The 15,620-nt window shown below is 37.2% G+C and overlaps 1 protein-coding gene across 3 annotated transcripts in view; it reads left to right on the forward strand.

Moving 5' to 3' along the window:
• Positions 1-15,620, forward strand: part of MYPT-75D (Myosin phosphatase targeting subunit 75D) — a 264,758-nt gene that overhangs the window by 210,607 nt on the left and 38,531 nt on the right. For all 3 annotated transcript variants that reach the window (XM_090378617.1, XM_090378616.1, XM_090378618.1), the window contains one exon: positions 10,741-10,811. In XM_090378617.1, coding sequence (XP_090234743.1) covers positions 10,741-10,811 — 71 coding nt within the window. The remainder of the gene's footprint in view (positions 1-10,740; positions 10,812-15,620) is intronic.

The raw sequence follows: 15,620 nt of genomic DNA on the forward strand, positions 1-15,620 counted from the left end.
CGCGCGCGCGTGTGTGTACAGGTAACCCTCGCCCTGACAAAGGTCGCGGGTTCGAATTCCGCCTCTGGCTTGGATCAGGGTAGAAAATGCAAAACTTTGGGAAGTGCATTATGGCCACAGAAACCGATGCGTCAACAACTGACAAAAAAAAAAAAAAAAATAATAATAATAATAAAAAATAAAATAACCCTCGCATAACACGGTAGTTAGGTTCCTATAAAGTGTGCGCGAAACCGTGTTATACGGGATTCAGGAAAAGTACAAAAAGGGGGGTTAAGTTCCAAAAGCTAACAAAAATACGCTATTTCGTTAAAAAAAAAAAAAAAAAACTAACAAAAATACACCATTCTAGATTTCGTGTACCTTCTGGGTTCGTGTGCTTTTGCTTGATAAATCTTTGAATTTCATCGTATGGAACTAAGCATTTTTTGAGCTCCCTTTTGAACTTTGGGCTCCTTTCATTCAAGAATCTGCATTCAAAAAATAAGACTAAATTGCTCGGCTAACTTTGTCTTCCCGTACTCTTTTTAGCATAAAATTTGGAAGCTCAGAAGTTTCATCTGTGCTATCATCTTCTGAATTGATTTGGTTTTACCTCCGATGCCATTTCCCCCAAATCCGCTTCGCCAGCCTCTTTTTCTATCAGTAATTCTTGAACGTCTTCAGTAATCATATCTTTATTATTTTAGGAGCATAGGCGACTAAGGCCATGTTACTCTGTGTGTATTGTCTATAAATTTCGTGTCATGAGATTGTTTTGCTGGACGAAAACCCGAGTTTCCGGGAGAGAAAAAAACCATGCTACCCTGTCTGAGCCCGACTAACTCAGCCACGTTGTGAAGAAGACCAATAAAAATTTCTTCCGCAAAAACAACTGTGCTACCCACGAGGGCTTCAGTAGCCATATCATCAAAACCTTCAATTACTGAAATAGCAAGTTCTACTATCGCACCGTTTTCTGCATGTTCCACCATATTTCCTAAATGAATTGACTCTGGCCACGTTGACATTTAACGTTGACGGTTTTTAACGATATGATTCTGATAGTCCACAATTGAGAAATGATGTAATGGAGAAGTGATGGAGGCATGGAAACCATGCCTCCATCACCTCAGTAGATTCGGAACCATTTTTTTTAAAAATCCATTGTAATGATTTTCTGATGTAATGAGTTTTAAAGGTGGATATAAATGCCTTGATCTAATGGCTGAATGAAAGAAGTTGTATTAACCTAGTATAACTGTGTTGGTAGGAATATAACTTCAACGTTTGGATGGCCTGGTGTGCTATCCAATAGTAATAAAACTTTAAAATCTAGATTTTTCAACAGGCACAAGCTCAATAGCACAGAACGTAAGGTGGGGATTTCCCAACAAAATAAAATACAGGGATTTCTCATTTTTTTTTTTGACTAGCGAGTCAACAGTGGGGATTCAAAGAGTGAATATTTTGAAAAATTACATCCCTGCACAAAACCTCAAAAATACCGTTATGCAAGATTTACCGAAAATCTCTAACCGTGTTAGAGTGAAACAGTGATATTTAAGTACCTTGTTGTGCAAGGATTGCTGCAATTTAGTATTAGTAATGAAGTATTTAAAATTTAGTAGCAAGAAAGCCTATGGCTTATGCTGCACCAGCCAAAAAAAAAAAAAAAAATCCCGAATAAAACAATGATTAAAAAATAAATAAATAATAATTAATAAAAGAAGGAAATTAAACCTATCATCCTATGCGCTTCCCTCACCCGAAGGTACTATCCACATGACATTTGAATTTCCCCAAACTGTCAGCCTCTACCACTAATGTAGGCAACTTATTTCAGTAATTTATAACTCGCAGGTTAAAATAAAACTTCCTGCAGTCCAATCTAAACATTCCCCCCCCTCCCCTGTAACTTGAATTTATGTTCCCTAGTTCTAGCATCATTTATAATCTTGAAAATTTCATCCTCATTCATTTTACTGATGCCTCTCAGAGCCTTAAACACCTCAATCAAATCTCCTCTAAGGTGTCTAGTTTCCATACTCTGCAACCCACATATTCGAAGCCTTTCTTCATAAGGATGCCCTTTTGCCGATCTCACCAGGAGAGTTACCCGTCTTTGCACCCTTTCAAGAAGCTCGATGTGTTTATTTAGGTGTGGTCTCCATACTTGAACACAGTATTCCAAGTATGGTCTAACAAAAGCCTTATATAATGGGATTATCACGTCCCTATCTCTACTTGCAAAAGTTCGATAGGACACCATGGGCCTTTCTTGTAACCTGTCTACAATGCTCAGAGAATTTCATGTCTGACCGTATCGTAACACCCAAGTCCCTTTCCTCCAGTAATTTAACTCCACCAAGTGAATAAGTTATTTTGGGATTACTCTTTCCCAGGTGTAATACCTTACACTTTGTTGGATTAAAGCATAGCTGCCATTTTTCTGACCATTCTTGGTCTATCTAGGTCTCTCTATATATAGAAGAAGCTCAGCTTGACAGTGATCATTAACTACTCTACCAATTTTAACATCATCTTCAAATTTAGACATCACACCATCCCTTCATCGATGTCGTTTATGAAAATTAAAAACAACAGTGGTCCTAATACTGATCCTTGAGGAATAGCCATTTATCACAACCCTCTGCCTCCTGCCCTGAAGCCATCCTGTTCCAGCTTATAAAGCAACCGCTCATGTGGGACTGAGTCAAAAGCTTTGCTGAAATCTAAATAAACAATGTTGAAATTATTCCCTAAATTCAGCTCATGAGTGACCCTTTCAAAATAGCAAACCAGATTTGTTAAATATGATTTTTCCTTTTACAAAACCATGCTGAGTATCCTTGATAATTTCAATTCGATCCAAATGAGCCTGAATTCCACCCTTGATCATTGTCTCCATGATTTTCCCTACCACTGAAGTCAGACTGACAGGTCGATAATTTCCCACTTCACTCTTAGAGCCACCCTTATGTATGGGAGATACATTGCCACTTTTCCAATACAACGGAATCTCCCCAGAGTCTAGTGATTCTTGCATAATTAGCCTCAATGGTTCAATGCACTCACTTTCCGCCTCCCTTAAGATTACAGGGTATGTTCCATCAACTCCTAGGAGCTTTACTGGCCTGTAGGCTCGAAAGTGTTTCATTTATCAATCGTGTTAGAGCAAAACCGTGTTGTAGTAGTACTGTGTTTTACGGGGGTTGCCTGTATTTCGAAAAAAATCGAAGGAATCAATAACATGTGCATAAAAAGATCTCAAACTGGGGCTTAAGCCTTAACTCGTATACAGTGGTATAACTGCCGATGTAGGACATTGGACACAAGCATATTTTCACTAATAACCCCTTTACCCCTATGTGCTGATCATTCCATCACATGCGGTCCATCACCTGTGTTAAAATCTAGCGTGTCACAATTTATATAAATTTTTTTGGATTTCTTTCTGATGTTTTTTGTATCTTCTCCACTATTTAACAATATATTATTCACTGAATAACATTTTTTTTTCTATAAAAATGTGGACTTAGTATTATTTAATGCTGATTTTTAATGTGCCGTTTTTATCTAGCACCCTCAGCTTGCAAGATATTTCATATTTTAGTTTTCATATACTTAGATTTGGTCTGTCTGCTCATATTAGACTGCTGATGAAAAGTTAAGTCTGGATTTTTCTAAATATTGCAGCAGTGGTCAGTTTATAGTAGTTTCTAGACTATACAGCCCTCCCCCATATAACAGTAGGATATGTAAAGCAAACTTCCCAGAGAGGTTAGTCAGTCAGAGAGTTAGTAGAGTAAGTTAACTTGTGCTGTTTTTATAGTTTCTTGTTCCGAAGTCGTTTCTGTAATAATGTAGGGCGCCTGCTGGGCAGTGTTTAATATGAATATCAAGACTCCCAGGCAGGTTTCCAGCACTAAAATGAGAAACCAGAAAGACTAGGACTTTATATGAGCGTCTAGCATTAAATTAGGACAAAATCCTGTGCTCTAAAACTCACCCAGATGGACGTTGGGCAAGAATGCAGCAACGAGAATTGCGTTGTGATGATTAAACTCTGAGGCCCTTTGTGTATTGGCCTCTGAGCCCGCCTTTAATGATAGTCTATTTAAATATTTATGTATATGCTATCAAAAGTGTGTATTTCGGAATAGTCCTGAAGAAAGATAGATCAACAAACAAGGTATAGTTTATTATACATACATGGACTTGTGTATTTATTTACAGTAAAAGAATTAATAAGTAAAATAGGAAATTAAGATTGTTATGTTGTAAGTGTTAGCTTTACTCAGGATAGTTTTACTTTTACTAGTTAATGGATAGTAGTAACATGGCACCTTTCTGCCATTCTGTCTACATTCTTCATGTAGTTTCGGTAAACAATCGTTGTTAATATACAATAAGTAGAAGAGCATCCAGCTATTCGAATTTATAGGCGAATGTGTAAGGTTGACATATAGTTATGTTTACCGTTACTGGAAACGCAGTATCCAGTAGTTGGAACAATTGATGGCACATTCTGGCCTTAATATAGAAAATACATCTGTGTATTTAGCTGGGAGGAGAGAGGTTAGTATGTGATATTAGGCGGGGAATAGAATAGTAGCTGTGGTCGTTCAGTAATTCCAGATAACCGGTCGCTAAACTAAAAGACGAACTTACCCAAAAACTTTCCTAGTGACTTGCCAGGTACTACCTCCTCTTGTTCATCTCTCATCATCGAAGTTTTAGCTCCTTTTTCCATCTTCATCCAGAACTCCTCGTTTTTCCCATATTCCCAATATATACCTCCCTTACCCCTTTGGATGGCCCCGTTTTTGATTGGTTAGGAGCTTATTTCTGTGGGGAAAAGCAAATCTAGGATCACCTGTCCTAGTAATTAGACACGTTTAATTTGAGAAATCTACCGTGAGAAAGGAGTAAATTATTAATTGATATACGATGATACTTCCGGGTTATACTAAGGTATTCTCTTCATACAAAGTCTATTTACCTCTGTCCATTTTCCGACAAGAGTCAATTCGCAGTAATCAGTTCGAATTTCTTTCAGGAATACCTTCCTGACTCCGATTTACTCACTAGCCCCCACAGATTTTGCCACTGTATACCTGAGTTATGCAAGCGCAGCACTACCTAGCTGATCCTATCGAATGTCGGCTTCATGTAGTGGATTGACCGAAACTATGGGAGTGAGATGGAAATTCGATTACTGCTTTCCTAAGAATAGAATCGGACAAAACAACTTTCAACACGGCCTTATTACTCTACACATATAGTGACTGGCAAAAGTAATGTGTGGCTATTTATGAGAATATTTTACGATATAAAAATGTTCACATTTTAATACACTAGTATCTTTTGAAATGGATATTTCATCAGATTTTGAAAAGAATGAAATACTTAAATAGAAGGGTAGACATGGGTGCACTAAACCCATGTGGAGATCTAACTGATTGTGATCTATGTGAGGAGGGAGTCAAATAATGTAGTTGGTTTATTAATATATATATATTTTTTTGGCTGGTGCAGAAAAAGCTCAGGGCTTCTGTTCAGCTGATGCAAATGTGCCGCTGCACATAAAAAAAAAAAAAAAAAAAAATCTGAGGGGGTGCACAACAAAAAGAAAGTAAGGAAAGGAGAATGAGAGAAAAATAAAGGGAAGAATAGGAGGAAATAAGGAAAGAAAATAATCATTAATTAGGCTCTGGGGATACACAAGGCTGCGTATTAAGGAACATGGATCCCCTGATTTGATTAATACTGTGATTAGCATTAGCATTAGTAGAGGCATTTGATGCAAGAAAGCAAGCTTATGCAGCATCAGCCAAAAAAAAAAAAAAAAAAAAAAAAAAGTAACATAAATAAATAAAAATAACCACTTCCACTTCACCCCTCTGTTCGTTCGAAATACCTGTCCAGCTGAGCCTTAAACTTATTTAGGCTATCAACTTCCACGACAGGGGATGGAAGTCTGTTCCACCCACCAACCACCCGCTGGCTAAAGGCAAATTTCCGCACATCTATCCTACATCTGTCTTTCCTCAATTTGAATTTATGCCCTCTCAGGTGATTTTTCTGAGCTAGAGGAAGAATCCCATCAGCATTGAGCATGCTCAAACCATTCAAGGCTTTGTACACCTCTATCAGATCACCCCGCTGGTGCCTAGTTTCCAGACACTGTAATTTGCAAAACTTAAGCCTTTCTTCGTAAGAGAACCCCTTTGTCCCATTCACCAATCTAGTTGCCCTTCTCTGTACTCGTTCCAGCAGCTCTACATCCTTCCTGAAATGAGGCCTCCAGGCCTGTATACAGTACTCTAGGTGTGGCCTGACCATTGCCTTATACAAGGGAATAATCACCTCCTTATCCCTGCTAGAAAAATTCCTATATATCATTGACAATACACCATGAGCTACTCTCGCAGCTCGTCTGCACTGCTCAGAGAACTTCATATCTGCCTGCACCACCACCCCCAGGTCCCTTTCATTCTCTACCACTGTCAGTGTAGTACCACAGAGTTGATACGTTGCTCTGGGGTTGCTGTTTCCCATATGTAGTACTTTACATTTGTCAATGTTAAACTTCATTTGCCACCTCGAAGCCCATCTGCTCAACCTTTCCAAATCCTGTTGCAGCAGCATAGTGTCAGTAGTGTCCTTGACAACCCTGCCAACCTTCGTATCGTCTGCAAACTTGGACATTAAGCCTGATATACCATCATCAATATCATTTATAAATACAGAAAACAATAAAGGCCCCAATACTGAACCCTGAGGGACTCCACTAATAACATTAGTCCACGATGAGCAGTGTCCATTGATTACCACTCTCTGTCTTCTCCCCCTCAACCACCCCTTTATCCATAGCAGCAACTTGCCTCCAATGCCACACTGCTCCAATTTGTGCAGCAGTCTTCCATGTGCAACAGTATCAAAAGCCTTTCTAAGATCCAAGTATATAATATCAAAGTTATTCCCTGCATCCAGTTCTTGTGTGACTGCATCATAGTATCCAATCAAATTGGTCAGGCAAGACTTCCCCTTAACAAAACCATGCTGTGTCCTAGCTATAACTGAAGTCTTGTCTAGATGATCCTGCAGTGCTTCTTTCACCAGTGCCTCCATTAATTTTCCGGGAACAGAAGTTAAACTCACAGGTCTATAATTACTTGTGTCAGCCTTTGATCCCCCTTTGTGAATTGGGGTCACATTTGCACATCTCCAGTCAATGGGTACCTCCCCTGAGTCCAAGGAAGCTCTCATAATTATGGCTAAGGGTTTGCTTACCTCCTTTGCTGCCTCCTTTAATATAACTGGATAGATCCCATCCACCCCAGGTGCCTTTCTTGTGTTTATCTTCAACAATTTCTCCTCCACTTTGCTCTCAGTTATTACAAGATTCTCTAGCTTACTGCTAGAGTTGAATACACCTCTGGCATTCCCCTCGCTGAATAACTCCTCGTGTGTGAATGTCGATGCAAAATATTCATTTAGTTTGTTAGCTACCCGAGCAGGGTCATCAACAGTTGACCCATCGATCTCAAGTGGACCAATCTGATTCATCCCCTTCCTTCTAGAGTTTACATAAGTAAAGAACTCTTTGCTGTTTTTCTTCGCATCCCTTGCCAAGGATCTCTCGTAATCTGCCTTCGCCTGCCTAACCTCCTTTGTAACTTGGTTACAGATCAACTTGTATCTATCATAGGCATCCGTGTCACGTGTTAATTTGTATGTATCCCATGCATTTTTCTTCTCTGCCATATGCCTCATTAGTTCATCTGACAACCATTTAGGCCTAAACCTTGAACAATATTTCTTAGTTGGTATGTAAAGCCTAGTAGCTTCCACGATAAGTTCTTTGAATGCTTCCCATTTTGAATTTGCTGTTGGCAATATCATCAGTTGATCCCACTGTATAGAATTTAAATACTGTCTCAGTCCATTGTAGTCGCCTTTACGAAAGCAATACCCCTTCCCTTTACCCCTAATGGTAGTTACCTCTTTGAGTAACTCCCACTTCAGCACACTGTGATCACTGCCACCAAGTGGTTCATTTATCTGCAGATTCTTAATGCATGAAGAATCACTACTGATAATCAAATCAAGAGTATTACTCCCTCTAGTTGCCTCCCGAACATGCTGATGTAGAAAACAATCATCCAATAAATCCACAAAAGCCTTGCTACTGTGTGAGTGACCAGCCCCCAAATTCCAGTCAATATCTGGGAAATTAAAATCCCCCATTATAAGACTCTCTGATTTACTGGCCCACTCTATTTCTCCGAACAGTTTCTTATTTAGTACTTTTAATGATGTTGATTCACAACACATTGGAATGTCTAACAAAAAGTGATTGTGGAAAATTGGGAGCAGTCCAAATCTGAATGTTACTGTTGAATTGAGATTGATGTGCTTCATGTCAGTAATGTTCCATGACAGGAGAGAATGCATGCATTTGGCCTTGGTGTTCCCACCCCCATGTTCAAAGGCATGGCATCTCCCCTATCTCATTAATTGAAATAGGGGAACACACGCCGACTGGGCTAGCCAGGTAGGTAAAAGTGCCTGCCTGGCAACCCAAAGGTCGCGGGTTCGATTCCCACCTCAGGCTTGGATCACAGTAAAATGCAAAAACTTTGGGAGGAGCAATATGGCCATAGAAGCTGATGTGCCAACAACTAACAAAAAAACGGGGGGGGAACACCCCCCCTTATGGAATTGCTAACCATGCACTGTGATGAGCAGTAGTCTCTTATAATGCAGCCATTGCTTGACTAGGTGCTTCCCCAGAGTTAATGAATGATTCCATATTGTTTCCTCATTTTCTCCTTCCTTTGTTCTTTTGGTGCTGCTGCTGCTCCTTTTCTACTTATTTTTCCACACACATAATTCATATGAATTTGCATCTGTGTTTATACATTGATTGCATGTGCTGTGCCAGTCTTTTAGCTGACAAAGCAGTGCTATGTTCCTACTTATTTTAGTACTTTTAATGATGTTGTTTTAAGCTTTATTTTTAATTGCTTTATTGGTTTTTCTATATATATATATATTTGCTACCTTTTTATTTATTTAATTACTTATCTCTTCTTTTATTAAATTTTTTTTTTTTTTTGGCTGATGCTGCATAAGCTTGCTTTCTTGCATCATATGCCTCTGCTAATGCTAATATTGTCCCTTTCCAATGCTCAAGGCTCCTTTTCTAATGGAAAAAAATTAGCCAGACTCTTCATCTGATTGGCTAATTTAACCCCCCCCATATCAAGCAGGACTCCGTAGCCGAGTGTTCAGGAGTGGGAGTGCTGTAGCACATGCTCTTTGAGTAGACCGGGGTTCAAGCCCCTGAATGCTAAATACGGTTGATCTGCCAACTCACACTGAACCACCGTGGCAGATTATGGTCCATTTCCCTCAGCATGAATTGTTGAGGAGGCTTCCATCCTGCAGTGGGTTTACCCGTATCAAGTACCTTAGAAGGCAGCCCAAGTAGTAGACATCTTCAGCAGTAGCTCACATTCCAACCTCGACATCCCCCCCCCACTCCTCTCATCCTTCCTTTTTTCAGATTTAGTTTTAAATTTCTCGTTTTTTTTGTATTGCTCCTGAATTGTTTGTTTTTTCTCAGAAATTTAAGCTCAATTTAAGGATTTCCTTTAAAAGTATATCTTAAATATGTAAAACACCCTCTGTTAAATTCCATTAGAATTGATCCCTAGACCTTTCATGAATCTTATTTAAATATTCGTTTATTATTTATTTATTTGTTCATATTTATTCTGGCATTTAAACTCTACATTTCCGCAGTTTAATTTTATTTCATACGATTTACCTCTTTCTAAGCAAATTGTATAGGAGAAAATACTATTTTTAACTTCGAGGTCAACTTCTAATGTGGTCCCAGCTACCACTTAAGCTCATGTCTTAAGAGTTGCAAGGTGAACTATGCTTGACTGCTTGACCTTGTCCTTGACAACAAAACTCCACCATCTCTTAATGCATTCTAAGTAAGCTACCTGCATGCACAAGTGAACTCTACAATGACAGCCACAGAGTAACGTTAAATATAATGTTGCACATAAACAGTACATTAGGCTAAGTAAAAATTATGGTAGAAAACTATTTTATTTAAAGCACTCACATTGCATATTTATATGCAGAATATGAAAATTAAAAATTCAAAAGCATTTAAAAGAGATGAAATAAACAAAATTAAATTCCAAAGGGAGAACATGCATGTGACTTTGGTTTTCAAAAACTGAGAGAATTGGAAAACTCTTCTACAAGTCTGATGCTATTTTCTTTCAGCTTCTACTAATGTCAGTAGTAAAGAGATAAGGCAAACTTATGGAAGATCACATGTTGGTTCTCCCCAAACTCGCAGTACATTAGGGGAAAATTGTGCATCTTGTAGTTGGTCTAGTATTCATGATGATTATTGGAATATACAGATGGCTGATTTGCCCATTGGTTTAAATATTCATGTGTCAGTAGTAGAGTTAAGTTTCATTTTATATTGAAGTACACTAATTGTGCTATTATGTGTATATTAAGATAATAGACCCAATAGCATTTGGTTCCTTATAATCTTACAGTGTCACTCCAAAAAAAGGAGGAGATTCTTAGTGATGCTCAGAATGATAAAAGATTAGAAACTTTTTCATATAAGTTTACATGCTCAGTTGTTAATTATGCCAATCAATAATTATTACTATATGAATTTTTTTTTCTATCTCATTTTTTGTTTTATAGTTCGCAGGCTGTTGCTGTTGGGTGTAAGTCCTGATTCCACTAATGAAGATGGACTCACTGCATTGCATCAGGTAAGTCAAAATACTGAACTTCCCACAAATAGGTTTTTTTAATTTTTTTTTTTTGAAAATTATCAAAAATAATATGCTTTTATTCTTTTGTTGTATTTACTTTTCCCCACAGGATTTGGCAAGGTGGTTAATGACAGGAATCTGTGTATGTGACTGCAAAAAAAACAGATGAATTAGATAGACTGAGAAGTGGCCTTTGAAGTTTACCTGCCTTGAGTGAGACCACACTCAAGGTACTGAGAACAAAAAAGACCTATGGGAAAGTTGAGTTCTGAGTAGTGCAGACAGGCAGACTTGCTATAAGACATATTGGGGAAACCCCGGTGGGCCAGAGGCCAATGGAGGCTGGTGTGATTTTGGCCATAAACACTAATATGAGGTAGCTACAAGTTTTCCCTGGTAAGGATTTTTGGTCCAGTCTACCTCTGAGTACAGACCAGACTTCCAGGACAGCTCATTGTGTTCTGTCATCATAGACAGGAATTTTTTGAGCAGGCACAAAGTAATTATCTCATTGTATAAGGCAGTGGTTAGGCTGAATCATATGGGCCTGGAAACCTCATTTTAGGAAGGTTGAAGATCGTTTGGAAGTTGTGCGGAGAAGAGCATCAGGTCTGGGGAACAAAAAAAGGTACTCTTACCAAGAAAGACTTCAGCATTGCAAATGAAAGCATCTGGAAACTAAACACCCGTGATGAAATCAGATTGAAGTGTTTGAGTTTAAACGGATTCAGGAAACTAAAAATTGATGGCATCCCTACACTTTCTTGGATGATATTCATAAGGGGATATAAACTTCAATTTAAAAAGGATGGTTGTATAGTATAAGAGATGTGCAAAAATTTGCTTTTAGCCAAAGAGTAATTGATTGTTGGAACAAACTTCCATCTAGTGCTATGGAAGTGAGTAGGTTTGTGTCATTGCATCATATAACACCAGGGGCTCACATCTGGTGAGTATGGGCTTGGTACACCCAGGGTCCTGAGCTGGATATCATCTTTCTTGGTGATTTCTCTCTCTCTCTCTCTCTCTCTCTCTCTCTCTCTCTCTCTCTCTCTCTCTCTCTCTCTCTCTCTCTCTCTCTCTCTCTCTCTCTCTCGGTAACTCAGGAATTTATGTATTTTTTTGGCTGGTGCAGCAAAAGCCTTAGGCTTCCTTGCACCATATAACTAATAATAATAAGGCATAGATGTTGGTTGGATTTCAGGTAATTTTGCCTCTTGAGTGCTGTGCTATCCATATCCATGATATGAATGATTTAAAAGTGTAAAACATTGATTCATTCTCTGAATGCATAAATGTCATCTCAGTCTATTTCTTTTTAAATTGAATTAAAGCATATTTCTAAATCCTTACAAATATAAAAATTAGTACTATTTTTCCCAGTTATTACATGAGCAAGGCATTTTCTAGTTTGTTCATGAAGAATAGAAATCATGTCTGGGGCTTGATATTATCACCCTTCCCTCCAAGCTTTCCTTATTAATTCCATTTCTCAGACCTTCAAGCTTTTGGTACTTGTTAAAAATTTGCCACTTGTTATCAGTAATGGTGTGATTATCAATTTTTGCAAACAGTTGCCTTTTATTGTCCTTGACTGTTGTGACAGGATTTGGTCATTTTTACTATTAACATTAAAATGGTAGAACAATGCAAGGAAGCAAAGCTGATGTGGCATCTGCTCAATGGAATGAAATAAAAAATTTTCTCTATTTTCATAATTTATCTAATCCCTCTAAGTCTAATTTGCTCCCAGTTCTATTAGGTTAGGTAATAACTTGTTTCAAAGTTGATTACTCTTTGATTAAAGGCAAATTTTCTTATATCTAGTCTTCAGTTATTTTTATGAATGTGAATACATTCCCCTGCCCCCTTTTTTGTGAGAGAATGCAGATGTCTAGTTTTAAGCACCGTACTTTACATGGCCTGGGTGTCTTCCTGTAAAAATATTTCTTTGCATCCACAAACTGACTTCTAATTTTTTTTTTTTTTTTTTTTTTTTTAGGGGTTGAAATGGGGAATTTTACAAGACAAGACACTCATTAATACAAAGGAAAAATGAGAAGAAACTTAGGCCACACAGACAAAAATAGAGAACGTAAAAGGAAAAGAAAAGCATATTGTTTTTTATTTTGTAGAAAACTTCAAGGTTGATATTACTGTAGTAGCATACCTTCTTTACATATTGTTTAGATGTAAAGAAGATTTGCTATTTTAGGCTGATTTACAAGTGTGTAAGCACTCATTAACCTTCTTGTGTCCGATCATTCAATTCAAGTAACTAGTCACCTTCCCACTGGACAGATTTTTATGTTTATATTTTGGTCTTCTAGAAAGATTTGTCAAGCCACTGAAATTTCATTACATTTGGACCAATATAAATGTAGTTTCCACTGTATGCAAGTGGAAGTATATTTCAGATTTTTGGGAAATACCAGATTATTCAAAATTGAATTGTCACCATATTTTCAGTGTTTTTTCCTTTTAGTCCCCAGGAGAATTGTAGGATCACATCAAATTCCATAATTTCCCCTTCCCCTATTCTCCCATTCCCCACAGAAATCTATACGTGTTTTAAATGAAAGTGTTTTCAGTGTTATTTGAATAATAGATTCAGCGGTCTTTTACAGAATAAAAAAAAATTCCTTTTTTGTGTCAGCAAGTTTGTTTGTGCTTCCCAACCTTCAGCCAATTCATGGTACTACCAGCAGCCTTCCAAAAAAAAAAAAAGTATCCCTCTGTGTGTGCAAATACCCTGGCTTCTCAATCCTCACCTCATTCATGGTGGTAATGAACTTTACCAGTTTTTAATAAAACATGTATAATGCTGGTTGCAAAATGAATATTAGAACATGTGCATTAAGCAGTTTGGATCCATTAAAATTTTTGTTCCTTGTCATTTATTCTCTCTGCTTGGACCAGAAGTGGAGAAAATAAATGGAGTTGTTCTTATTTCCCACTGTTTAACCTCTTCATGGTAAATGTCGATAAAAAGTTCATTAAGAAATGAAAGCACACATCAAGAATGATACTGTTTGCTAAATTTACCATTAAAAGTTTCTATTTTTGGGATAACTAGACTAGGGGAATAGAAACCCCAGAATAACTTATACACTTCGTGGGGTTGAATTAAAAACAGTAGAGAAAGCAAGGGATCTGGGAGTTACGATACGAGCAGATATTTTCCGAGCAGTGGTGTTCTAATGATGATTTATCAAAAAATATCCTGTAGGGATAAGGAGATCATAGTCCCACTGTATGAGACAATTGTAAGACTGCATCCAAGTATGGAAACATCATCAGAAAAAAGACATTGAGCTTCTTAAAAGGGTCCAAAAGTAGGCAACTTGCATGGTGAGAGTGGCAAAAGGGTGATCATATTTGGTTTGGTTTTTTTTTTTTTTTTTTTTAGGAGCATTAGCAACTAAGGCCATATTGCTCCGGGATATGCGGTGGTCATTCCCTGAAGGACCTTTCCGCATCCTCCGTATTTGGTGGTGACGGGCTCGAACCCCGGTCTAATCAAGAAGCGTGTGCTATGCACTGCTGCTCCTTCCCACCTGGCTACGGAGGCGCCTGGTGATCATATGAGGAAAGACTTTGATTATGTGGGTACAGAGCTTGGCAACTAGGCACCTTAGAGGGAACCTGAAGGCTCTAAGAGGTTAGTAAAATATGTAGTGAATGAAGAATTCCAGAACTAGGGCCATATTTAAAATTACAGGGGAAGAGGTTTAGGAAGTTTTCTTTTAGCCAGCGAGTTGTTGATCACTGGAAAAGTTGCCTCTGCAGGTAGTTGAGGCTTGACAGCCTGAAGAAATTCAAAGGCCAACTGGATAGTTACCTATGTGAGGAGGGAAGTGCACAATTATATTCTCTTATCTGCTGCTGCTTTTTTTTTTTTTTAGCCAGTGCATATAGTAATTGATATTATTTTACTGTGCCATCTATGTGCATTTTCCAAAAAAATGCACATAGATGGCACTTTCTGGCAAAATAGAAGTAAAGTAATATCAATTACTATATATAAGACTATTACTAAGATTATATATATATATTTAAAAAATAAAAAGATTATTACTATATTTAGGATTATATTATTGCACATAAGTGGAAAGTTATACTGTATATATTTATATTATTTGATTATGCTTTCATCACTTCTTGAGATATATATAGAAACAAATTATTTGTTTCTTTGTATGATGTAGCATTTTTGGCTAGTATATAAACTGCAGAGAATGTGTTTTTCAAGTGTTAAGCACTAATGAATACCTTGTCACATTCTCTGGACAATTTATCAATCATGCAGTGCCATTGTAATTGTTAAGTCATCCATCATTGTCAGTATACATAAACCCTCATATTTATTCATGTATTTATTTTTTTTATTGTTAATCTTAACTCATTGAAATTCCAGACTGTTAAAGCCTAGTCAGACCCTTTTTAAGTATTGAAAAGACACTTGACTTTTGAATGAAAAGTTGGTCTAATTTATATTTAAACACCTTTGTACTAGAGCAGCTATAAGGAAATTAGAACCACTTTTAGTTATATTGTGACAGGAACAGTTATGTAATCCTACAGTATTACTTATGTCTTTAAGGGTGACATAATACATTTAATTTGTTTCAAGAAAATTATTTTGAAATAAAATGTAAAAAAAAAAAAAAAAAAAACTGACAAAATATAAAATTATTTTTATTTATCATTTTATATTGTTTATAATTTGTTGCATTTTTCCTTTTTTTTTTTTTTGTTATAATGTGATTTGGGAAAGAAAGATTTCATAATTTTTTATAATTACCA

The sequence above is a fragment of the Mastigoproctus giganteus genome, chromosome 7 (assembly GCF_048544385.1).
Source record: "Mastigoproctus giganteus isolate SK-2022 chromosome 7, ASM4854438v1, whole genome shotgun sequence".
NCBI lineage: Eukaryota > Metazoa > Arthropoda > Arachnida > Uropygi > Thelyphonidae > Mastigoproctus > Mastigoproctus giganteus.